Here is a 26374-nt window from a genome sequence, read left to right on the forward strand (position 1 = left end):
TCATTGAACTGAAGAAATTATGTTTAAATTTAAAAAGTCCTGTATATAAATTGTCGCGATTATTATGTACATTTTGCAACATTATTTTTTCGCGAACATTTAATGACATTTTGTGAAAATGTCTTGTTATAAAATTTCTTGATTTCAGATAAAAGTGAAGTGAAAAATGGAGAGTCTAATCCCTGTAATCAACAAACTGCAGGAGAGAATTCAAATCGACATGAAAAAATTAATTATGATAACTAATAGTAAATAACTTGGTAATTTTCTAGGGAACGATTTTTTAAATCATCTTAGTCCTTAAACTCTACCACAAATGAGTGACGAAGCGAATTTTTATCCACATAATCTGCCAGAAAAAAGCATCTTAGCCCTTAAAATCTGCCATAAACCGCATTTTTATCCATAAAATCTGCCAAAAAAGCATCTTAGCCCATGAAATCTGCCACATAACGTATTTTTATCCATAAAATCTGCCAGATAAGCGTCTTAGCCCATAAAATCTCCTACAAACCGCGTTTTTTTTACAGAATCTGCCAGATAAGCATCTTAGCCCATAAAATCTGCCACAAAACGCATTGGTCTTTAAAATCTGCTACATGTGAATGCGTAAAACTTGCCACCAAATCTCGAGAGATCCCTGAAAAGTGTGATAGTGTATACTTGAACTATGAGATTATTATGCACATAAAAATAATCTGATGAGGAAAAAATGTAATAATGGAAATTCTTAAACGAAATGAAATAATCATGATGTATTCTTGGTAATTTCCTAGTATAAGATTTTTGGACAGGAGCGTGTAAGAATATATATTCTTCAACTAGGGTAATAATTTCCATTCTTTAATGCTTGGAGCGTGTAAGAATAAACATTCTTTCACGCTCTGACCGTGTAATAATTTCCATTCTTACGCGGTCTGAGCGTTATAGAATGAAAATTCTACACCTACAGTGAAAGAATAAGCATTCTTAAACGCCAGGAAACGAACAATATTGCAAAGTAGGTTTACTACTATGGAACCGAACAGATATGATATAATACAAACTCTTTTATATTTTGGAAATTTGGTATTTTTACAGATTTACATGTACAGAATCCAGTCAGTCTTATTCTTGCACTTATTGTTCTCCGAAGCTAAAACTTCTTTCTTTGTCAAATTATTTAATATATCATTTAACATAACTTCATTGAAGGCAGAAAGCCAAGTTCAACCTTCAGATAATTATTGTGAAAGAGCTGTAGATGGGCATTAACCTAGTTCTTTTTTTTAAACATTATAGTTTCAAGTATCTAAATTATCATTTGCTTTTCTTACATGATGCCCAATTTGTGGCAAAAAAAACTATTCGTTTTTGGTATTTTTTTACATTTTCCTTCAGGAAAAAATTCTTCAGAGTTTTAAAAAAGCAAACTTTTAATTTTACATGGATACAGAGGCGTATTCAGGGTTGGGGGGGGGGGCTAATAGGGGCTTAGCCCCCCCATGGACATGCGAAATCTATGGGTTTCAAGGGGTTTTCAAGTCCCAACTGGTGCTGAGCCCCCCTGGCCAATAATTTAACACGCCCCTGCGGCCTGCATCGATACACTTAAAATGTTGGATCCTTTACAAGTTCATAGTATTTGTGTGGTACCTATTCCCATCATACTAGCTGCATGTTGTCATTTTAGTCTCATTCTTTGTGGATAACCCTGTACGTACATGTTTAACTTGTGGTTTGAACCTCTAATGATGACAGGATGTTTTTAATACTGTTGGTGCCGACGCCATACAACTTCCACAGATCGTTATTGTCGGCAGCCAAAGCTCCGGCAAAAGTTCTGTCATTGAGAGTCTCGTCGGCCGCAGTATTTTGCCCCGGTAAGTAATTACTTGGTCTAGGGCATTTTTTTGTCAGATTTTTAATTATAATTAAAAAAGTTATGGTTCTTGGACAAATTTGTTTACAAATTAAAGATTAAATCCATCTTATCAAAACATCTTTTTTATTTTTTGAGTGACATATCTTACTCTTCACATTTCTTTAGTGATATTAATTCTAAACACACCAAATAAGTAAAATTTAACATTTTAATTTTTAAAGTAAAACAACTTTTTCTTTAGATCTACTAGATATGTTATAAACAATAATAAACATCATACCATATTTCAGTCTGAAATTCAAAATCACTCAATTATGTTTTAATTTGTACAATATTCCTAATTGAGTAATATGAATTCTAATTTATTTTAGAGGAACAGGCATTGTGACAAGACGACCGTTAATCCTTCAACTTGTTTACTGTCCAAGGGATGACCGTCAACACAGGTGAGTTATTATTATTTTACAATCTGTCAGGGGTGTATATTTGCTTGAAAATAATTGTTTTCTCCAGAAATATGTTTGCGCGTAATTATTTTTTTTTGTGGTTTTATACGCTTAATTGTGAAAATTAAAGGATTTTTAGGGAATAATATAAAGTTCAGAAAATATTAATTACGAAAATATTTTTTTAAAATTTTTTAATCACCATGAGCTAGACATTTAGTGGAAAGTTTTGTAAATTGTATTAACATGAATTTTCATATTTTAAACCCTTTTTTACTAAATCCAATCATATTTTGGATTTCAAACTTTCGTCCTTAAGATTGTATAAAAATGTTTAGATCAGCTGAGAAGGGAACAATTGATTGTGAGGAGTGGGTTGAATTTTTACACACCAAAGACAAGGTAAATAGTTTTGTTATTTAAAAAGAAATCAAATCAAATATTTATTACATAAATTATTTTGAGCAAAATTAATATCACACAAGAAAAAATTCTCATCAGGGGAAAAATCTTGTGGGCCAGGTTTTCAGAAGAAAAAAAAAACCCTGTAGTAATCTTTCTTTTAATACCCTTAATTCTTGTTTGGGTGATTCACTTGAAACCCACAAAGTTAAACATAACTTTCAATTTATCTTATCTTGTATTATCTTTGTATTTTTTGTATATTTTATAAATTTATTATTTATAACACTGTTATTTTGGTTCGCAGTGTTAAAAAGGTTTTTGACAGAAATGTTCTTTTTATCGAGAAGGTTCAAGTCTTTTTAGATTTAATTTTGTCCCTAGCTTTAGCGAGAGACACAATATAATCTAAAAAGGCGAGAACCTTCGAGATATAGAGATAACTTAAGGCAAACAACTTTAAAGCACGTCGTGGTAAAATAACAGTGTTATGGGTAATTTTATGAAACTTTTGTTTACTTGTCTTATTTCAATGGCTATTTCTAGATCAAATAAGCTTTGCAATATGAAGTTCATTTATTTTCGTTTCAATTGAAAAAAAATATATTGGAAATATCCCAAATTTTTTGGAGAAAATTAAATTGACGACAAAATGAGTAAGAATGATACAAGTACACAATAGTTTCATAAAATTCCTTACAGAGGTGTTGGTTATTATTGATACTTTCGATATAGAGTGAACAATCACTTTAATATTATTATCCTGTAGATCTACACGGACTGGGATGAGGTGCGGAAGGAGATAGAACGTGAGACTGACAGGATGGCTGGAGGGAACAGAGGAATATGTCCTGAAGCCATCTCTCTTAAATTCTACTCTGTATCTGTTCTCAGTTTAACTATGGTGGATCTACCAGGCCTGACGAAGGTGAAATGGTTTATAATCCGTATTTCATTAAAATAAGTGACCCTTCATTTGTAGATTGGTGTGTCCGATTCACACCTTTAACTGATCAAGGATAATGGACTTTCTTTAGTATCCACAGAAACACTTATTTGTTGAACACCTTGTTTGCAAGTTAAAAAAAAAATATTAACATTTTTAAAAACCGCGTTAGCATAGAATATTAAGTACAACTTTACAAGTAGTGTCAGATAAGATCTTTGTTGATTGATTTTACATAGAGAACTGATTTAAAAATACGTGAACACACCCTTTATTTACTGTGTTTAGGTGGCGGTTGGTGATCAACCTGACGATATAGAAGCACAGATCCGTAATCTTATTTTTAAATTCATCCTGAATCCAAATTCTATAATCCTGGCCGTTAGCCCGGCTAATATGGACATGGCCACCTCGGAGAGTCTAAAGATCGCTCGAGATATCGATCCTGATGGTCGGAGAACACTAGCGGTCATCACGAAACTTGATCTCATGGATGCAGGTCATTTCTTAAAACAACAGCAGGATAGTGTTTAAAGAGCTCAGTAATTTGATTAAGTCAAAAATAATTGTGTACAATGCACACCCCTCTCTTGCTCTCTTTTAACAGGCATTTTCATTTATAAACGTTTATTTTTTTCCAAATTTTAAGTTTTAGCAACATGCAGAAAATGAATTAGATGATGGTCGACGTAATTAAACAGGGTGCTATCACGTCTGCAAACACCTTGTCACAACTCTTGTTTTACATAATTTTTTTCGCCTCACTTCTTGTTCTTCAATTTTCTTCTTTTGATGTAACTTCCATCCATGCTATTGGTTAAATTTTGAAAGAAAAGTTTTGTTGGACGTCTCAATAATCACTGATATATTATTGTCATTTATAATTTCGTCCATTACTCCTCCGAGATTAGTGTATTGTTATTCTATTTATAATATTTAATGTTTAGGAACTGATGCGATTGATATTTTGTGCGGACGAGTAATCCCCGTAAAGCTTGGAATTATTGGAGTTATAAACCGATCCCAGCAGGATATAATAGATCACAAGGACATAAAGGACGCAATCAAGGACGAAGCGTCCTTCCTTCAAAGAAAATATCCAACCCTGGCCACACGTAACGGAACTCCATATCTTGCCAAGACACTGAACCGTCTCTTGATGCATCACATACGAGACTGCCTACCGGAGCTGAAAACTAGAACCAACGTGATGGCGTCCCAGTTTCAGACCCTGCTCAACTCTTACGGTCAAGATGTAGTGGACAAGAACACGACGCTGCTCCAGATCATCACCAAGTTCGCCTCGTCCTACACCGCGACGTTGGATGGGACTGCGCGGAATATTGAAACATCGGAGCTATGTGGCGGAGCCAGGATTTGTTATATTTTTCACGAGATCTTTGGAAGAACTTTGGATTCCATCCATCCACTCACAGGTATTTATTATTAGATAAAGGGTGCTTCACGTTCCCCTTTCATAAGCTAGAGGATGAAATTTCTGTTTTAAAACTGGACTTCATGCACACAGATAGGTTTATTTTCTTCTCAACATTTCAACCTTAGGCGTTGGATACCTCATTAGTGTCAGATTTTAATAACTTCCCTGATTTAGCGCGTGAAACCCAGATTAAACGATTGTGCGATTTAATGTCAAATTTAGTCGCTGATGCTCAGCGCTATCCCGAACACAAGTTTCGCCCTTGGAGCAGTTTGGTGGATACAAATATAACACTCTAAGCTGCAAGCGGTACTTTTGGGGATTATTTGAATATTCATTCGTAATAGTTAAAACTAAATATCGTCGAAAAGCTTGTGTCAATCTGGCCTCAAAGAATTTAATGAATACGAATATCCATAAATCTACTGATAATTTGAAAGAAAAAAATATTTGCAATGAGACAAGGTGAGACAAGGTAATTGGGTTGTCTCAGCAAGGCCATATACTATATATTTGTTATTTTCACCAAGGCTGTCATAAGGGTACCGTTGTGAATCTGAACTGGACTTCTTTGAAATTACGCTTACAATCCCTTTAACTTAGAGGGTCAATTGAAGTTACGCCGACACCCCCTATCTTTTAAAGCAAAACTACAAAATAGTGTATTTAACATATTTCTAAGCGACATTAATAGTGTGAAACTTTATTATGAAATCCTTATCAATTTATTAACTTCCCAACTGAGCTTAATAAAATATGCATATTTTACTAAACATGATCACATTTTCCTTATTCAACCATTTTGTGGTAATCGTTGAAATAAAACATTCAGCCGCATGACGACAGGTAAAGGGTGTAAAATGGGATAATGATTTAAATCTGATATTTTTCTAGGTTTAACATCTATGGACATCTTGACCGCTATCAGGAACGCCAACGGTCCCCGGCCAGCTCTCTTTGTTCCTGAAGTTTCTTTTGAGCTTCTGGTTAAACGACAAATACGGAGACTAGAGGAACCCTCTCTCAGGTAAACCTGGAGACTAGAGGAACTATCTCTTAAGGTAAACCTGGAGACTAGAGGAACTATATCTTAAGGTAAACCGGGAGACTAGAGGAACTATGTTTTAAGGTAAACCTGGAGACTAGAGGAACTATCTCTTTAGGTAAACCTGGAGACTAGAGGAACCATTTCTTAAGGTAAACCTGGAGACTAGAGGAACAACCATCTCTCAGATAAACCTGGACACTAGAGGAACCATCTCTCAGGTAAACATGGAGACCAGAGAAACCATTTCTTAAGGTAAACCTGGACACTAGAGGAACCATCTCTCAGGTAAACGGTAAACCTGGAGACTAGAGGAACAACCATCTCTCAGATAAACCTGGACACTAGAGGAACCATCTCTCAGGTAAACATGGAGACCAGAGAAACCATTTCTTAAGGTAAACCTGGACACTAGAGGAACCATCTCTCAGGTAAACCTGGAGACTAGAGGAACCATCTCTCAGGTAAACCTGGAGACTAGAGGAACCATCTCTCTGTCTCAGGTTAAACCAGAGACTAGAGGAGCCATCTCTCAGGTAATCCTAAAGACTAGAAGAACCATCTCTTTGTCTCAGGTTAAACCAGAGACTAGAGGAACTATCTCTGTCACAGGTTAATTAACCCAGAGAATAGAGGAACCATCTATTGGGTGAATTTTGCGATTAAAGGAATCAAATATCTGCTGAAAGACTGGGTCACGATGTTTGGTGTTTTTCTAGTATTTTCATAAATAGTACATAGATTTTATTATACTCTAGGTGTGTTGAACGAGTACATAATTTTGTTTATGTACTCTAGGTGTGTTGAACTAGTACATAATTTTGTGTATGTACTCTAGGTGTGTTGAACTAGTACATAATATTGTGTATGTACTCTAGGCGTGTTGAACTAGTACATAATTTTCTGTATGTACTCAAGATTTGTTGAAATAGTACATAATTTTGTGTATGTACTCTAGGTGTGTTGAACTAGTACATAATTTTGTGTATGTACTCAAGATTTGTTGAAATAGTACATAATATTGTGTATGTACTCTAGGTGTGTTGAACTAGTACATAATTTCGTGTATGTACTCTAGGTGTGTTGAACTAGTACATGAAGAAATGCAGAGAATAATCCAACATTGTGGGAATGAGGTCCAACAGGAAATGTTAAGGTAAGAGTGTTAATATTGTAATTGTATATACTATATATATATATATATATATAAATATATATATATATTGTATTTTTATTTGTTTTTAAAAGTAGGGAAGTTTTCAGGGATTATTCCCTATTTTCCAAGTAATTGAACACTTCATTTATCAACTTTGTCTAGTACCCTTTACAATATTTAATAATTATCTGATTCTTTTTAAAAAAAATTTTTCAGGTTTCCCAAACTCCATGAGAAGATAATCGATGTTGTGACAAATCTTCTTCGTTCTCGTCTCCCCCCGACCAACGTCATGGTGGAGAACATTGTCGCGATAGAGCTGGCGTACATCAACACCAAGCACCCGGATTTCTTCAAGGATGCTGCTAGCATTGGTTCAATGCTAACCTCCCCAGATTTCGAAACAGATCCTAAAATGGTTTGTATTTATAAATATCTTATATTTTTAAGTTATAGTAATCTCCTAGTGTCTGCTCGTTTATTATTATTATTATTGTTATTGTTTGTATGTCCGATCATAACTCATAAACCCCTTAATCAATTTGCATTGGGAAACTCGGGAGAACCATGGGAATGTGCTTAGCTTGATTTTACAATTTTAAATTGATTGGGTTTACTTTTAAAGTGAAAATACAGGCAAAGCTGGGTTCCTAAGCTAGTTCTTTATAAAGTAGTAATCTCTGTTTTTCTGTCTGTTTGTGTGTCTGATCATGAGAACCCTTTGACCAACTTGAATCAAATTTTTATTGGGGAACTCGGGAGAACCACGTGAATGTAGCTTTGTTTAAAAATGACTTTAGTAGTGAAAACTTAGTTTCCAGACAAAGCTGGGTTTCCTAAGTTTTATTATAAAGTAAATTCAAGTATATTTGATGAAGATGACATTCATTATTTATTCTAAGTTGGAACACACTATGTGGAAAGAAAAGACTATTTTAAATCAATATTTGTTTCAAAATGGCGTTTTAAAATCTATTAAAAATTTAAAAATAAATTTAATTTAGATGCGAGGTAAGGGTGGAAATATTGACGGTAGATCTAACAGACCTAGACCCCAGAGTGTACAGTTTAATCAACATCAAAACGGAGATATAGGTATGAATGGTACAAAAGTACCAAAGAATTATTTTTTGATTTTTTTTTTTCATAATTCGAAGCATCGAAGTCAATTCAACTGTATGTATTTACTGGGGGGAAAATAATGTAAACTTGTAAAGCTAACTTCCTTTAAAAAGAATTTAAAAAAAAACATTTTTAAGCATAATTTATGTTAAATCAAATATTGTAATGAACATTCAAGGTGATTCAGATAAAGAGAATAGTCAACCAAGACGCGGCGCTAGTGTTTCCGGTGTAAGTGGCGCAGGACGTGAAAACGTGATCAACGCGAGCACGTGGCTAAGCAACATCCTGCCTACACCAAAGGAGGAGGAGAATAGGAGTAGGGATGTATCTCCAGGAGCTACTCCACAACATAGATCTCTTGCATTTGTCCAGGTTCAAACTTAGATAATTTTAGTTTAAGAAATATGAAAAAAAGAGTGTGCCAAAAGTTATCTTTTCCGACCCTCAAATGAAAGAGTTAGTACAGGAAAAAGTACTTTTTCAACAATTTTCATCTCTTTTTATGTTACTCAAAAATTTCCGCGCCATCTTTAAAAATCTCCAATGCTCTTGCAAAGGTTTAATGATTTGCTGAAAATTCTTTATTTGTAAGTTTAAAATTTAAACATCTTTATTTCAAAATAGCGACAAATCATTCATGCAGACGAAGGGAGAAGGCCAACCACAACAATTCCTAGTCCGAGCCACATTCTCCTCTTCTCGTCCGAGCCACCTTGAAATCCTTGTCCTTTTTATGTGTCCAATCCTTGAAGATGAGAATATTTTTTGAAAATCCGGCCACGTTAGGGCATACAACATGGCTAGACTAAAGTTTTGCAATGATTTTATTATGTTGGAATCTTCAAATCCATGAGAATGATGTCAAACTTTATTTAGGTTAAAACTTAAACCTCTTCTCCCTCCTTGTTTCCTTTAATTTCTTATTTTACCCCAATTTTGAATTTGGGATAGTTTACAACTATTGCCAATGCGTTGGTAAATTTTTTTTATGTTAAAACTGGGTATCGTTTGAATAAATTTTAGATTTAAATATCTTCAACTTTATAGATCGATCCTTCAATCAAGCCGCCTTGTCTCGCTCTTAGTTGTCTTTATTTCACATTCCTGTTTCAGGATCAGGAAGGACAAGGAGTGGTTTCCCCGGTGAAGCCGGTCAACCTACTTCCTGAGATTCCGGCGCAGACCGGTCGCAAGCTTAATGACCGGGAGCAGAGGGACTGTGAGGTTATCGAGCGCCTGATCAAGGCCTACTTCTATATAGTTAGGAAAAGTATCCAGGACTGTGTTCCTAAAAGTGTAATGCACTTCCTGGTGAACTACGTGAAGGACAACCTGCAGAGTGAGCTAGTAAGCAGCTTGTATAAGCAGGATCAGATCGATGTCCTCCTGAGTGAGTCTGAGCATATTGGGCAGAGAAGGAAGGAAGCAGCAGAAATGTTGGAGGCTCTACAGAAAGCAAGTCAGATAATCAGTGAAATCAGGGAAACCCATGTCTGGTAGTCACTTTCTTTTCTCAAGAAAGTCCTAATTGTAGATTTTCTACACCGTAGTTAAATTTGTTTATTTTCTATCGACTATTAGCGGCGGGTTTCGGCGTTCAAGACCGGCGGCTAGGTGATCAATCATGCATTATGAACAGAATTGGTCGCTGTGCAAGCTTAATAATTTTGCTAATCGGTTGGTTTATATGCCGTCGTTTGGGCTTTTTTTAGTCAGTATCTATCATAGTCCTTCAGTTAATTTCTATATATTGACTGCTTATGTACTTGGTACAATATCCTTTAATCATGCACAATGTAAACTGTTATAGATCAGTTTGGGCATATAAAACTCAACTTCCTCCTCGGTCAAAGTATTTTTTTCATAATTATGTACACTTTGATTCTATGCTGCATGTATAATGTACCGTCTTCAATCTACATGTATGAATTATGTTATTTTTTCGCATTTTATAGTGAATTTAAATCCAGTAGAAACCTACTTTGACTCCAATGTTTAAACTTATTAGTCTTTATAAAATTATAAATTATGATAGCAGCTGGTTAAACCAGCCCCCCCCCCTCAGTTTTTTAGCTCAGTTTAAGAAATGATTTGTTCTAGCAACCCCTCTTGCACAACGTACTCAACTAAAGTGCCATTTTTATTGATCTTAGCCTCAAAAATATAAATATGAAATATTAAATGTTATTTATTTTCTACATTTTACAGGAATTTTCACTTACCCAGGGACCAAATTTTCTGAATGGGAGAAGTGGTTGAACTACGTAGATTAAATTAAGCCACTTCTCAGCTTGACCTGCCGCAAAAGAGATTTTGTTGAACTGACAGTATGTGGTTCAACTGCTATTCGTTATATAACTCTAGTCTCTAGTCCCAGATTTACTTTCTAAGTGATGACTGATAAAGAACAAATGGTAGATGTGGTATTGTTAAAAGAACCTAAATATTTTTTGAAAAAAAATCCATTATAAAAGAAAGAGCAAAGACGGCAATATTTACACTGTTTAGTAGTAATCACATTGTAGTCTATAGAAATCCATGTTCTATATTTTGGCATGTTGTTGGGATGTATGAAAGATGAGAGATTGAATATACTTTATCGGAATCCTATTCCTCAGTCTTCAAGCTATATTTGCACAAACTTTGCAATAATGTATATTCTCCACTAAATTGAAACTAAACTGATACTAAGAAGGAAATGAAAAGGATGGATGAAATATATGGAAAGACAGTTTTCAGAAGACGTTCTGTTGCAGTTAAAACTACGGATTGTTTAATGCATAAACAAAAACTTCTCTTTATAAAACATTTTATCATAAGATTGAAAGATGCTGTCTGGAAACCCAGACATTTTTTATATCCCGTGGTTAAAATAGTGCTTAGGATCTATTTAGTTTTGATGCGGATCCGAATCCGCACTGAGAAGAAATGGAAATGAATCTGGATCCGGTTTAAGATCATAAACATTTCTTTAAGATTTACTGATTTTTTTTTGCCAAAAAATCAAAAAAGTGCACATTTTGGCTATCAGACGATCTTTTATTCGAGTCTCTCGCTTTTCACGATTAGTGGAACACTCTGTATTATGCTGTTATACAACTTCCGTAATAGATTGCGGATTTTCATACACTTATTCTTCAAGTAGTTAATATGATTCAGATTGTATAAATATGATTTTAATGTAAGCGGTTGGGAAAACATAGAAAAACAATAAACGTTGGTTTTAAGACTAAATTGTATTCCCCATATGGGGGGGGGGGGGGTTGTGGTTTTTAAATGCATGTGACAGCAAAATAATTTAGTCAGACTAGAAAAAAACGACTACCTTCAAGGAGGGTCTGAAAATTAGTACCATATCATTTTTTTAATTTTTAATGTGACTGAAAGATTTTTTTCTCGGTATTGCAACTTTTTTGAGATTTGGATGACCATGAAGATGATATAGTTTAATCAATAATTTTTTGTCGGATAAGTATTTTAACCAATGTCGTACATATTTTTTAAACTTTGACCTTAAATCGTATTATACAGGGTGTCCCAATAAACATGGGAATTGAGAGACGAACAATATCGTCTTTAATTTCCTAATTGATAAATGACAATAAAATGCATCTAAAAAGAACGTCTAATAAGCTTTCCAAAATGTGGTCTACCTTCTTTGTGTCTTTTAAATTGAGTTTGACCGAGATATTAAACCTTTCAACAGTTACGCGTCGGCAAAAACTGGCTCTGCACTTTTCTTACAACTTTAGTTCAGGGGTGAATACTGGCCAATCAGGGATGCTTCATAGACTTTGATCGCAGCGTGAGCGCTGTGAAACAATAAGATTACTTATTTTCGAGATAAGATTCATTTTTATTTTCTCCTATCCCTAAAAGATTAGTTAACTGTAGAATTTTGTTTACATTTGTTGTCGTTATTTCATAAAATTCTGAAGACGTATCCACCCAAAAGTACGATTTTGAACGCCGACTTTGAGCTCAAACTCAGGATTTAAAGATATTCAAAAAGTTTTATATGTCTCAAATAAATCCTAAAGAGTTTGTCCATAACACTAAATACTCAGTTGAACTACCTTACATAGTGGGTCTGTCCCTTTAAGAGCTTTTCACAAGAATAAAATTTTAAAACTAAACAATAAAACTTTTGGATGTAAAATAATATCAAGGGGTCGAAAAGTCGTATCAGTAAATCTGTTTAAAATTACCTTTATCCTCTTGTTGAGATTGGAGTGCATTGGAGCAGTGGTTTGATAAGTGGATAAAAAATCCCAAATCATAATGGATTCAATACTTTTTTGTCAATATTTTGCAAAGAACAGAATGTGAACAATGAAAATTATATTTAAATTATTTGTAGATTAAAGTTTTATTGTTCTAGTTAAATACAGAGGTTTTCAATATACATGGTTATCCCATCCATTATTTGTAAAGTAGAGGGGGGGGGGGGGCACTTTAAAAGGTCAGAATTTAAACTTATTCATATTCATGTATTTATTCTTTTATCACAATCCCTTTATAGTCGATATATATATTTTAACATTACTTATTACAATCTCTTTATATTACAACCTCTTTTATTACAAACTCTTTATAGTCGATATATATATTTTAAAATTACTTATTACAATCCCAATGGGGGCTGAGCCCCTGGACCAGTGAAATCTATGGATTTCTGGGGGGTTTCAGGCCCCATCGGGTGCTTAACCCCCCTTGGAAAGAAAAAATATTTAAGCACCCCCTGGACAAATTCCTATCCTTTTATTTATTAGACCTTCTTCTATTACGATTCTTCTTTATATTATAACCTCTTTTATCACGATCTCAACATATCATATTGTCTTTTCTTACGATATTTATCAATTAAAACTTCAAGTGAACCAATTAAGTTTTGTTCTCTGCTTCTTTAATGTGTCATTTATGCTGCTGCAACTATAGTGGTCAGCATCCCTTAAAATGTATAATTTAATATTATTTAATTAGATATTTGTTTAAACTGTTCTAAATTGCATATAATTATCGTAAACGGTGGTTAAGTATCCTGTCTGATATGTTACTACTACTGGGCTTGAACTGATATGTATATCTTACGCATTATATTAAGGTTCCGGGTTATATATTAAGAAATATGAGAAAAAATGAAATATAATGTGTATATTTTATTTGTATATTTTCATAAAGAGTTTTAAATCTCAACCCCCCCCCCCCCCCCCCCCCCTCCTCTAATGTCTATCTATACTCAGATTCTAAAAATTCGATGCCGAAAATGAAAATAGATTTAAAAGTCCTGATGTAAAACAGATAGAAGCAAAATAAGAAGTATGGCGGATAAAAATAAAGAAAATTTAGATATAAAACTATAAAAAGCTGATTGGCAATGGAGAAAAGAAATAGGAACTTATCAAAATACAAGGAGATTTGAAGTCAAACCAAACATTTTTAAATTCCACCTTTCAATCCCCCCCCTTGCACAAAAGTTCAGTTGCGCCCAAGCGAATGATCATTAGAATAAAATGAAATGGTCGGTCCATATTTGGAGTAAAAAAACTGATTTTAACACAAATTATATATTTCCAACTATAAAGGTTTAATACCAACCTACCATATTTATGTGCATTTGAAGATAATTTTGAACCAACTATTGTTAAGTACAACAATGAATATTGTATATATTGTAAATACGATTTTTATAAAAGGTGGGAATGAAAAAAAATGGCAGAGTCACTATATGTATATTTGTACACAATATAAATTCCCTCAGTCCCGTATTGAAAATATATATATATCTATATTACAAAGATATTATGATATAAATTAACGCAAAATTAATCAAGCATTATTTATACTTGTCAGAAATATAAATTTTACATGATCTGATGTATAAAAATGAGAAAACAAGTCTTGATGAAATTATATCAGAAGCTCTGTTGCTTAAAACAATTTTTGTAAAATGTATATTAGAACATTTTGAATTGATTGAGGGATGCCGGATGGATGACAGTGATAAATAAAAAAGTTAAAAAGTTATATATCCCACAAAATATGAGACTTAATGACGACCTAGAATTCATTAAACATAAATTGTTTGTTTTTTACACGATAAGACAAGCAACATTTACAGCTTCAGGGAACCCTGTACAAAGTGGATAACCCTGTACATAGTGGGTAACCCTGTACATAGTGGGTAACCCTGTACATAGTGGATAACCCTGTACTTAGTACTTACCCTGTACATAGTGGGTATATAGGATTATCCACTATGTACAGGGTTACCCACTATGTACAAGGTTACCCACTATGTACTGGGTTACCCACTATGTACTGGGTTACCCACTATGTACAGGGTTACCCACTATGTACTGGGTTACCCACTATGTACAAGGTTACCCCCTATGTACAGGGTTACCCACTATGTACAGGTTTACCCACTATGTACAAGGTTACCCACTATGTACAGGGTTACCCACTATGTACAGGGTTACCAACTATATACATAGTGGGTAACCCTTTACATATGTAAAAAAAACACAAGAAATTAAAAAACTTTAACAGTTAACTGAAAATGGACGTTGAATAATTATCTAACTGTCTTGAATGATCTTGAGTAATTATTGAATCCTGGTGACAAAATAAACCGATTAAAATCTATTTATAACGGAGTATTGTATCATGCAATATTCAGATATTCAGACAGAATACACTAGATCACAATAATCAGAATATAAACAACAAAATGATTAACCATTGGAAATATGATGAATAAACGGGATTGTAAAATAACACGCAAACACCCGTTTCTTTTCAATTCTTTATCGATCATTTCTGTTATACCTCAGCCTTTTCTTCTTCATTTATTTTGTTTCAATTTCTTTATATTTTCTATTCTTTTGATCAATGTTTCCATTTTCCAATATCCATTATATGATTTGTCATCTTTCGTTTTTCTTTTCTGTAATATTCGTTTCTGATAAGTCCTTCTCCTCTTTCTTCCTTCTTTTCTGTAATATCCGTTTCTGATTAGTCCTTCCCCTCTTTCTTCCTTCTTTTCTGTCATATTAGTTCCTTATTAATCCATCTCCTCTTTCTTCCTTCTTTTCTGTCATATTAGTTCCTTATTAATCCATCTCCTCTTTCTTCCTTCTTTTCTGTAATATTCGTTTCTGATTAGTCCTTCTTCTCTTTCTTCCTTCTTTTCTGTAATATTCGTTTCTGATTAGTCCTTCTTCTCTTTCTTCCTTCTTTTCTGTAATATCCGTTTCTGATTAGTCCTTCTTTTCTGTAATATCCGTTTCTGATTAGTCCTTCTCCTCTTTCTTCCTTCTTTTCTTTAATATCCGTTCTTTATTAGTGCATGCTCTTTTGTCCCTCTTTTCTTTAATATCTATAACATTTTAGTCCTTCTCCTCTTTCATTCTACTTTTCCTTTCAATATCCGTTCCTAATTAGTCCTTCTCCTCTTTTATTTATAATTTTCTTCAATATTTGTTCTTTATTGTTTCTCCTCCTTTAATCATACTTTTCTTCAATATCCATTTGTGATTAGTCCTTCTCCTCCTTTATTTATAATTTTCTTCAATATCCATTTGTGATTAGTCCTTCTCCTCCTTTATTTATAATTTTCTTCAATATCCATTTGTGATTAGTCCTTCTCCTCCTTTATCTTACTTTTCTTACGTATCCGTGATTAATTCTTCTTTTTTATCTGTACTTATTATTTGAGGCCCGGTTTCCCGGGATCCTGTCTCTATCCGTTATTGTAAACTTCCATCTGTTCAATCTCGTTCCTGCATACTCCAAATATACTACAAATAGTCTTTTTTCATATTCTATGTATGATCGGTACAATATAATTTATGTCTACTGCACACCGTTTTAATGACCATCCTTTTTTCACGTTTCTCCATACTTTGTCATCCCTCACCCACTAATTTGTCCTGTATTTGTGATTTCCTGGTTCCAGTTTCTCAATATGTAATATAAGACTGCTTTTGCTTTTTTATTCTTTTTTAAATTTTTATCTGCAGTTGTTTGCGGTTTTTGTTAGGTTTTATTTCAATGCGCCTGTTCTTCCTATCCAGCCCTTTAATCAACCGGATCCGCCCTTACTCTGGTTTATTCTTCTCCGCTTGGTTCAGCCCTGCTCCGGGTCCCACGCTAGATACATATATATACGCGGGTACCCTCAGATTTGATATAGTTAGAATTATTCTTTGCTGTGAATATGCTTAAGGTGAGGAGAACCAAGAATCTGAAATTAAAAATTAGAATGGTCATGAGTTCTCAAATCAAATGATTCCGATGGAGGTTTCAATTTCCTCACATTTTTAAAAAGAAAACTAAATCGCCATTCTATCTATATTATCCTTGTCCTAGATCACTATTCTATCTTTATTATCCTTGTCCTAGATCACTATCCTTTCTATATTTTCCTTGTCCAAGATCACTATCCTATCTATATTATCCTTGTCCTAGATCACTATCCTATCTATATTATCCTTGTCCTAGATCACTATCCTATCTATATTATCCTTGTCCTAGATCACTATCTTATCTATATTATCCCTTTCCAAGATCACAATCCTATCTATATTATCCTTGTCCTAGATCATTTTACTTTCTATATTATCCTTGTCCAAGATCACAATCCTATCTATATTATCCTTGTCCTAGATCACTTTCCTATCTAAATTATCCTTTTCCTTGATGATTACCATCCTATCTATATTATCCTTGTCCTATATCATAACTATCTTCTCTTTATTATCTTTGTCCTTGATCACTATCCTATCTATATTATCCTTGTCCTATATCACTATCCTATCTATATTATCCCTTTCCAAGATCACTATCCTATCTACCTTATCCTGTCCTAGATGACTATCCTATCTATTATTCTTGTCCTAGATCACTATCCTATCTATATTATCCATGATGTCCTGGATCACTATCCTATCTACATTATCTACCTTATCCTGTCCTAGATGACTATCCTATCTATTATCCTTGTCCTAGATCACTATCCTATCTATATTATCCTTGTCCTAGATCAATATCTTCTCTTTATTATCCTAGTCCTAGATCAGTATCCTATCTATATTATCCTTGTCCTAGATCAGTAACCTATGTATTTTTTCCTTGTCCTTAGATCAGTATCATATCTATATTATCCTTGTCCTAGATCATTTTCCTTTCTATATTATCCTTGTCCAAGATCACAATCCTATCTATATTATCCTTGTCCTAGATCACTTTCCTATCTAAATTATCCTTTTCCTTGATGATCCTATCTAAATTATCCTTTTCCTTGATGATTACCATCCTATCTATATTATCCTTGTCCTATATCATAACTATCTTCTCTTTATTATCCTTGTCCTTGATCACTATCCTATCAATATTATCCTTGTCCTATATCACTATCCTATCTATATTATCCCTTTCCAAGATCACTATCCTATCTACCTTATCCTGTCCTAGATGACTATCCTATCTATTATCCTTGTCCTAGATCAGTATCCTATGTATATTATCCTTGTTCTTAGATCAGTATCCTATCTATATTATCCTTGTCCTAGATCAGTAACCTAAGTATTTTATCCTTGTCCTTAGATCAGTATCATATCTATATTATCCTTGTCCTAGATCACTATCCTATCCTGCCTGTTTATCTCCTCCTATGGAGCTCCTGCCTATCCTAAGGAGATTCCATCCATCCCTGGGATTAACTATGATAAACCTTCTCCTGCTCCTCTCCAACTAGCTCCTGCTCCAGGATATATTCCTGCTCCAGGATATGCTCCCGCTGCTCCTGCATATAAGGAGCCAGGTAGGATGATATTATTTAAAACAATTGCACGATTGGCATAATAATCAGTCTTTCAAGAATCAGGGCAAACTACAGTGATTACCAGAAAACGATGGAATAGGAAGACGACATTACAGCATTACTTAAGCGCAATTGCTTTTTTTACAAAGCAAATAGTATTACTTATTAATTCTTAATTTTTCAATTGTATTATCAACGTTATGAAAAACTTTTGTATAAGGTGGCGTAAACCTACAATGTATAAAGTCGATATCCATTTATTTTGGCTTTCGTATCTTTTAAGATATCCAAAGATGAAATCAACATAAAAAAACATGTGTAATCTAAGAAAAAATAAAAAGTGTTTTTTTTGTGGCTTATGGCTGGCGCCTCTTAGATATTGATAAAAAAGATTAACATAATCCAGTGTACTTTAAAAATTACGGACTAGTACTTTCAGAAAGAATTAATGATACAAAAGTTCTGGACCTTGTGAATATTGAAAATTTCTAATTGTACCTTCTCTAGGTGCACCTCATAACAGTTCTAAATGTATCTTCTCTAGGTGCACCTTATAACAGTTCTAATTGTATCTTCTCTAGGTGCATCTTATAACAGTTCTAATTGTATCTTCTCTAGGTGCACCTCATAACAGTTCTAATTGTATCTTCTCTAGGTGCACCTCATAGCAGTTCTAATTGTATCTTCTCTAGGTGCACCTTATAACAGTTCTAATTGTACATTTTCTAGGTGCACCTCATAACAGTTCTAATTGTACCTTCTCTAGGTGCACCTTATAGCAGTTCTAATTGTACCTTCTCTAGGTGCACCTTATAACAGTTCTAATTGTACCTTCTCTAGGTGCACCTGTTCTAATTGTACATTTTCTAGGTGCACCTCATAACAGTTCTAATTGTACCTTCTCTAGGTGCACCTTATAGCAGTTCTAATTGTACCTTCTCTAGGTGCAACTTATAACAGTTCTAATTGTACCTTCTCTAGGTGCACCTTATAACTGTTCTAATTGTACCATCTCTAGGTGCACCTTATAACAGTTCTAATTGTACCTTCTCTAGGTGCACCTTATAACTGTTCTAATTGTACCATCTCTAGGTGCACCTTATAACAGTTCGAAATTGTATCTTCTCTAGGTGCACCTTATAACAGTTCTAATTGTATCTTCTCTAGGTGCACCTTATAACACTTCTATTTGTATCTTCTCTAGGTGCACCTTATAACAGTTCTAATTGTATCTTCTCTAGGTGCACCTTATAACTACTCCTACGAGGTGAAGGATGAACCTGCAGGATTGAACTTCGGACAGAACGAGAACAGTGATGGAAGTGTTGTATCCGGAGAATACAGGGTTCTACTTCCGGATGGAAGAACTCAGATTGTCAGGTAGGATATTCAGCCTCACTTCCCCTAAACTGAAGAGGTGGAATGTTGAAGGGTTTTTTAAATTGAAATTTAATTTTCGGGCATTTTGGTTGCTTTCCAAGACTTTATCTCATTAATAAGTTAATCATGGAAAAATATTAATTCAGAAAAAATCTTGAGAGGAATTTAGGTTTTTACATTTAACGGTTTTTCCATTCTTGATTTTTTAAATTGATAAAAAATCTGCATTTTCTAACTTTTCTAGCAACTTGAAAAACAGTTTTCTTTGAGTTCATAAAACATCTGGTTTTCATGATTATGATTTGTTCAGGTACAGAGCAGATCACGTGACCGGATATGTTGCTGATGTATCATATGAAGGAGAAGCTAGACCTTATGTTCCGGTCAAACCCTACTCTCCTCCAGCAGTTTATTATTAGATAGTTAATCTCAAACCTGATCCTCATTCTGAGCTTAGTTCCTTCTTTCCTGATCCTCATCCTGATCCTGGTACCTTCTCACCTGATCCTTATCCTGATTTTGGTTACTTCTCACCTGATCCTTATCATGATCCTGGTACCTTCTCACCTGATCCTTATCATGATCCTGGTTCTTTCTCTCCTTATCCTCATTATGATCCTGGTTCCGTTTCTCCTGATCCTTAGCATGATCCTGGTTCCTTCTCTCCTTATTCTCATCATGATCCTGGTTCCTTTACTCCTGATTCTCATCTTGATCCTGGTTTCTTTTCTCCTGATTGTCATCCTGATCCTGATCTTAGTTACTTCTCCTGATCCTCATTCTGATCTTGGTTCCTTCTCTCCTGATCCTTATCATGATCCTGGTTCCTTCTCTCCCGGTCCTCATCCTGATCCTGGTTCCTTCTCTCCTGATCCTCATTCTGATCTTGGTTCCTTCTCTCCTGATCCTTATCCTGGTCCTGGTTCCTTCTGTCCTGATTCTTATCATGATCAAGTTTCCTTCTCTCCCGGTCCTCATCCTGATCCTGGTTTCTTCTCTCCTGATCCTCATCCTGATCCTGGATCCTTCTCTCCTTATCCTCATTATGATCCTGGTTTCTTTTCTCCTTATCCTCATTATGATCCTGGTTCCATATCTTCTGATCCTGATCCTGGTTCCATATCTTCTGATACGGATCCTGATCTTGGTTCCTTCTCTCCTGCTCCTTATCCAGATCCTGGTTCCTTATCTTTTGATCCTGATCCCCATCTTAGTTACTTCTCCTGATCCTGGTTCCTTCTCTCCTGATTCTAATCATGACCCTTGTTCCTTCTCTCCTGATCCTTATCCTGTTCAGGTTCCTTTTCTCCTGATCTTTTCCTAACCTTGGCTCTATTTCTCCTGATCTTTTCCTAACCTTGGCTCTATTTCTCCTGATCTTTTCCTAACCTTGACTCCTTTTCTCCTGATCTTTTCCTAACCTTGGCTCTATTTCTCCTGATCTCTGATCTCTTTTCTGATCCTACTTCACTTCTTAATCCTAAACTTGATCTTGATATAAGAACTACATCCTTTTCAACCCTTAATCCTGAGCCTGATCCTTCATTTTACAATGCTGATTCTAATTTAATCCATACACAGATTATCCTCCTTCCCTTTATCTTCTCCGATTCCTCTTCTTTCAATGATCCTCTCCTATACCTAATTTAACTCCTTTCCTTGATCCTATAACTGTTCAGATCACAGGACTTCATTTGATCCACTTAAAGCACTATTCTTTTACTCCTAATCCCCCGTCCTAGTTCAATCCTAACCCTAATCCTGATATCTCATCACAAATCCTAATTCGTGAATTTCTCCGACTTTGGTTAAAATTCTAATCCTTCCTCTCTGGTTTGATTTTAATCTTAATCCTAAATCTCATCTTAATCATGGCTAAATCTCATTTTATTGCTTTCATTATTCCGAAAACCCCAGAAGACTCTCCAGATCCCAACCTGTCCGATCTGTGTTTCAGCCTAACTTGTTCTTATTTATACATTTTACATAACTATTCTGTTTAGTAATATGCGAGTTTTATGTGATATGCTTTATTGTTTAAGTTGTAAAATAAAATAATTATTTATAAAACATGTTTATTAGATTTGTATAAACTTGATGAACTTTAATTAGTTTTCTCCTGGTTGGATGAACACAGTACTTTAAATTAGTCCAAGTCATTGAGTTTGAAACTTGAGATGATTTGATCGTTCGTAGTTTTTGCAGGTTAAATTATTTACAAACTTGATTCAACTTTGATAAATGATTTTTATACCTCATTTTAAACAGATACAAGGTGTCCCAATAAACATGGGAATTGAGTGACGATTTCGATATTGTCTTTGCAAAGAATTAGGATTGTAATACCTGATTTCAAAAACCATAATCTAATTATGACTGCTAGAGCTTATTTTATGAAAACGGTGAATGGCTGCAATGATGTGCACTGTAATTTCTCTGGAAGATGAACAGTAAAGTCTGATATGTTTACAGTGTAATTAATGTAATTTTCCTGTTCTACCAAGTACAACCGTATGCAGTAAAACATAAACAAACAAATTGTAAACATAGCAGACCAAAATCCTACAGATTACAGCTGTAGGTGTCACTATACTAAATCATAGAATATTTAGGAGTTTAGGAGATAGGTTTATGGTCAACACCTACTTACAAAGAAAGAACCTGCACGAGTAACAAATTTAAAGAGATTATAAAACACTAGCTGAAGGGCCCGGCGTTGCCTGTGAAAATACGAATTTTTTTAGCCTATGTCACCCACAGGCTACCTAGTACCTATAAGTGGCCACAAAAAAATTCAGCCCATCCGGTCCAGCCGTTAGGCCGGCTATAGGATACATATATACGTATGTCTTGTTTTATTATATAGATTAAACACAAAAAAAACAGAGATAAAGCATGTTGCATAAACAAGGAAAAGAATAAGACTTCAGAGCACATAGATTCAGCCTTCTCTAACTCGCTTATCCTAAACATGTACATTACCAAGCTATAAAGCACATGAGCTTAGCTAAAGCCTTTAAGAAATAATTGGAAAAATTCTCATAGATTTTAGAGTGAAAGCTTTGAACCTTTAAATCCCAATGAGGGTCGGTTCTCGGGATGTATATACTGTCTGTTTTGGTTCCCTGCAACTGTAAACTTGTATTATTTATTTTGTCCAACTCACACAACTCTTTAAAGGAACATACAGGGTGTCCCAATAAACATTGGAATTCAGTGACGAATTCTATATCGTCTTTTTAAATAATTTTTTGATTTAGTATAGTGATACCTACTGAGAAAGCTGTGATCTGTAAGAGTTTCGTCTGCTATGTTCACATTTTGTTTGTTTATGTTTTGACGGCATACGGTTGAACTTAGTAAAAAACAAGAAAATTGCAGTATACAAACAGAGTGAACTTGTCCGTCTTCATTGTTCATCTTACGGAGACATTATAGACACATCTTTACAGTCTTTTACTCTTTTCATAAAATAAACTCTAGCAGACATAATAACATTATGGTTTTTGTAATTAGGTATTACAATGCTAATTTATAACAAAGACGATATCGAATTTGTCACTAAATTCCCAGGTTTTTTGGGACACCCTGTACATAATGCATTAGCTTGGGAACCCAGCTTTGCCTGGTAACTAAACTTTCTCTAAAATTGGTTCAGGAGTTATGATCGGACATACAAACAAACAAAAATACACCCAAACAGAGATTACTACTTTATCTATATACTAACTTGGGAACAGTACAATAGCCAACCCTCTTAACTTAGAATTTTTAAACCAAGCTAAGAACATTCCCGTGGCAAATCGGTCAAGGGGTTTCTGAGTTATGATCAGATATACATACAAACAAACAGAGATTACCCCTTTTATTAATACTGATATTTGAACGATATGAATTGAATGTCAAATTATAATATTTTATGAATATCTAGAATCTTTTATGTTTCCGTTTACATATGATTGCTGCAGGGCATTGCAAGCAGTAAATATATTCATATTCAGAATACTCATGTATTATATATATCTCAGGGTATATCTTGACTCCTAATGATCATCAAACAATGAAAGTATAACTGAGCATTAAAACACCATTATTGCTTCATTCATCACATTTTGTAATGTTTTGAATAGATTCCTACTAATTTTGTATAATGATTATTTGAACAAAGTACAAAGTGTGTTTTATCTGCAAGTTACAGAACTGGACGAAAATACAGTTATCAAGAGGGGTAAATCGTTGTTGCCCCCCCTCATCAATGCAGCTGTGTTCCCCCCCCCCTAATTCGGGCCGGGGAACCGGGAACCTGCCAAATCTAGAAAAACATAGAAATCTAATAATTAATAGTTGCGGTTTGTACGCTTATAATGCCGTCAATTCTCATGTTTTATGTCTATTTCTCCATATTTGTACAAATTCTTTTGAACCAAATTGGAGATACTTCAGATTATTAGTCTGGGTCATGGATAAAATTTTAATCTTATTTTAATGTTAAAACATTTAACGGGAATTGAAAACTAGCCACAAATTCTAATTCTTTATATCTTTGCGACCTGATGTGTTAGACATTTAAAATTTTAATAGATTCTGCTAGATTATATAGTACACCAATAGATTGGAAAGATAAATGGATTCAAACAAAATTTCAAGTTTTAAACGAGCGTTCTGTTTCTATTGAATTACTGGTATGACAGTTTATCTTATAAGTTTTATCTATCTTCTTCTTAACTTCAGATTTAAAAAAAAAATTAATTGCTTGACATATACGTCACTTTTGAAGAAACGAAAATGTAAGACCACATTTAAGAAATCCCACGGCAGAGAGTTATTTTGTAATTTTATTCTTTGATTGCATTTTAATTGTGTTTACAAAATAATGTCGCGTAGATCTCAGTCGTCATCTTATTCCATTGTTATTTTAGACACCCTGTGCAATATTTTAAATAAGACTCTGATGGGAAAAATGCGTAATGTATCCCGAAATTCCGCAAAGTTAGGCTCTGATAAAGTGTTTCCAACAATGGGTTAAATGTTGTCTGGAAATTGTTTAATTACTCTAAATAATAGCTGTAAGTGGTTTAATCCACATACTACAAACATTCAAAACTTTTTACACCGGACAGGTTTAAGACAATAGCCCGCCATTGTATTATGCGAATAAATAATGATTAAATTAACCTAACTATACCAAACATGACATTTGTAAATATGCCTGAATAAAAACTATAAAACTGTTCCTTCATTAAACATTTTTTTGTAATATTTTGCCTGAACAAAAACTATAAAACTGTTTCTTCATTAAACATTTTTTTTTGTAAAATTTTGCCTGAATAAAAACTATAAAACTGTTCCTTCATTAAACATTTTTTTTGTAATATTTTGCCTGAATAAAAACTATAAAACTGTTCCTTCATTAAACAATTTTTTTTGTAATATTTTGCCTGAATAAAAACTAAAAAACTGTTTCTTCATTAAACATTTTTTTTTGTAAAATTTTGCCTGAATAAAAACTATAAAACTGTTCCTTCATGAAACATTTTTTTTTGTAATATTTTGCCTGAATAAAAACTATAAAACTGTTTCTTCATTGAACAATTTTTTTGTAATATTTTGCCTGGCTAATATTTGCAGATTGAGAGTCAAAATGTATTAAATGAAAGAAGAAGAAACTGCTTAATTGCAACAAAGTCAAAAATCAAAGAATTCATGATTATGAATATCAAAGTTCTACGATTTATCTGGTTGCTAAGATATAAGGATAAGAAAAAAAGAGAATGGAGAGGGTAATCAGTTTCTTTTTTATGAAATAATATAATACATTTTTCATGTTCTTATTTAAACAAAACAGGTTCCACCATGTTTTCCTGATTCAGTGAACACCAGTACTAAAGTAAAGCTATTTGCTTTAAAACAACATCAAATGCATTTTACTGTCTTCCTATTCTAAAGTTTTCTGGCTATCACTGTAAGATGAAAAATAAAACCATGACTTGTACTTTTTGAACTCTGTTTAAAGAGAACTGGTTCTCCTGTAATCCTACAATAGAATAGATCCTATCTGATCAACTAGGGATAATCACTTTTAATAAGATATCAGAGAATTACCTTAAAGTCGGAAGTGACTCTTAACCCCATACGTATGTCTTGTTTTATTATATAGATTAAACACAAAAAAAACAGAGATAAAGCATGTTGCATAAACAAGGAAAAGAATAAGACTTCAGAGCACATAGATTCAGCCTTCTAGACCCCCCCCTCCTCCCGGTTGAATCCCCGATCAGACTATTTAGACCAATAATCCCCTGTTATCTCTAACATGAATTCGACAATAATAATAAAATTTAAGTAAAACCACGCACACACACAAGAGCAAAAACTTTAGGTTTTAAGCCCATTATTCATAATACCAAATTAAATAGAAATTAGCTTAAACGGGGACTGAAAACGCTATAATAGCATCATAATGTATTTTTCCTTAACACGAGGAAAATAATGGAACCCAATCTTTTTAATCTAATAATGGTGTAAATCCTTTGACATTTTAAATCATGACTATTTAATCTGACAGAATTTATAGTTTTAAAAATCAAAGGTCTACGCCATTAGATATTTTGCAGATTTTTCGGTGAACATTGCTGTTTTTTTTTCTAACAAAATTTAGCTTTTTAGGCAACATTTTTCAGATTATTTTCACAAAAAAATAGGCCTGATTGGGTCAGTTAGTTGGACATTTGTATGATAAAAACATA

General features: G+C 33.9%; 3 protein-coding genes across 4 annotated transcripts; 2 read left to right on the plus strand and 1 right to left on the minus strand.

The window, feature by feature from the left end:
• The first annotated feature begins 104 nt into the window (after positions 1-104).
• On the plus strand, positions 105-10604 carry LOC111699078 (dynamin-1-like protein). Of its 2 annotated transcripts, none has more exons than XM_023469641.1 (13): positions 105-202; positions 1741-1862; positions 2236-2310; positions 2649-2712; positions 3482-3640; positions 3947-4157; positions 4606-5094; positions 5991-6123; positions 7220-7297; positions 7514-7715; positions 8302-8392; positions 8598-8794; positions 9536-10604. In XM_023469641.1, the coding sequence occupies exons 1-13, from the start codon at positions 167-169 to the stop codon at positions 9920-9922; spliced, it is 2244 nt and encodes a 747-aa protein (XP_023325409.1). In that variant the 5' UTR covers positions 105-166; the 3' UTR covers positions 9923-10604. The 2 variants fall into 2 exon arrangements, with proteins under 2 accessions (XP_023325409.1, XP_023325418.1); XM_023469650.1 differs by having other exon boundaries at positions 8607-8794.
• Positions 10605-16555: 5951 nt separating this feature from the next.
• On the plus strand, positions 16556-21698 carry LOC111699464 (cuticle protein 7). The gene is made up of 4 exons (XM_023470154.1): positions 16556-16652; positions 18065-18248; positions 19490-19628; positions 19939-21698. Exons 1-4 carry the CDS (start codon positions 16644-16646, stop codon positions 20045-20047), a joined length of 441 nt encoding a protein of 146 aa, XP_023325922.1. The 5' UTR covers positions 16556-16643; the 3' UTR covers positions 20048-21698.
• On the minus strand, positions 20082-21887 carry LOC111699269 (U1 small nuclear ribonucleoprotein 70 kDa-like). Its single transcript, XM_023469898.1, has 4 exons — positions 21883-21887; positions 21018-21119; positions 20393-20812; positions 20082-20319 (listed from the first exon to the last, which is right to left on the minus strand). Exons 1-4 carry the CDS (start codon positions 21885-21887, stop codon positions 20082-20084), a joined length of 765 nt encoding a protein of 254 aa, XP_023325666.1.
• Positions 21888-26374: the final 4487 nt, after the last annotated feature.

Source organism: Eurytemora carolleeae, unplaced genomic scaffold, assembly GCF_000591075.1.
Source record: "Eurytemora carolleeae unplaced genomic scaffold, Eaff_2.0 scaffold25, whole genome shotgun sequence".
Classification (NCBI taxonomy): Eukaryota; Metazoa; Arthropoda; class Copepoda; order Calanoida; family Temoridae; genus Eurytemora; species Eurytemora carolleeae.

Excerpts from the sequence above, each read along its gene's own strand:
- LOC111699078 (XM_023469641.1), top strand. The coding sequence starts at position 167 with ATGGAGAGTCTAATCCCTGTAATCAACAAACTGCAG. Across the intron at positions 8,393-8,597 it reads ACATCAAAACGGAGATATAG|GTGATTCAGATAAAGAGAAT; the intron begins GTATGAATGGTA and ends TGAACATTCAAG. Across the intron at positions 8,795-9,535 it reads GATCTCTTGCATTTGTCCAG|GATCAGGAAGGACAAGGAGT; the intron begins GTTCAAACTTAG and ends TTCCTGTTTCAG.
- LOC111699464 (XM_023470154.1), top strand. Across the intron at positions 18,249-19,489 it reads TCCTGCATATAAGGAGCCAG|GTGCACCTTATAACTACTCC; the intron begins GTAGGATGATAT and ends TATCTTCTCTAG. Across the intron at positions 19,629-19,938 it reads GGAAGAACTCAGATTGTCAG|GTACAGAGCAGATCACGTGA; the intron begins GTAGGATATTCA and ends TGATTTGTTCAG.
- LOC111699269 (XM_023469898.1), bottom strand. Across the intron at positions 20,813-21,017 it reads TCAGGAGAAAAGGAGTCAAG|GAACCAGGATCTGGATAAGG; the intron begins GTTAGGAAAAGA and ends TCAAAAGATAAG. Across the intron at positions 20,320-20,392 it reads CAGAATGAGGATCAGGAGAA|GAACCAGGATCATGATGAGA; the intron begins GTAACTAAGATC and ends TCAGGAGTAAAG.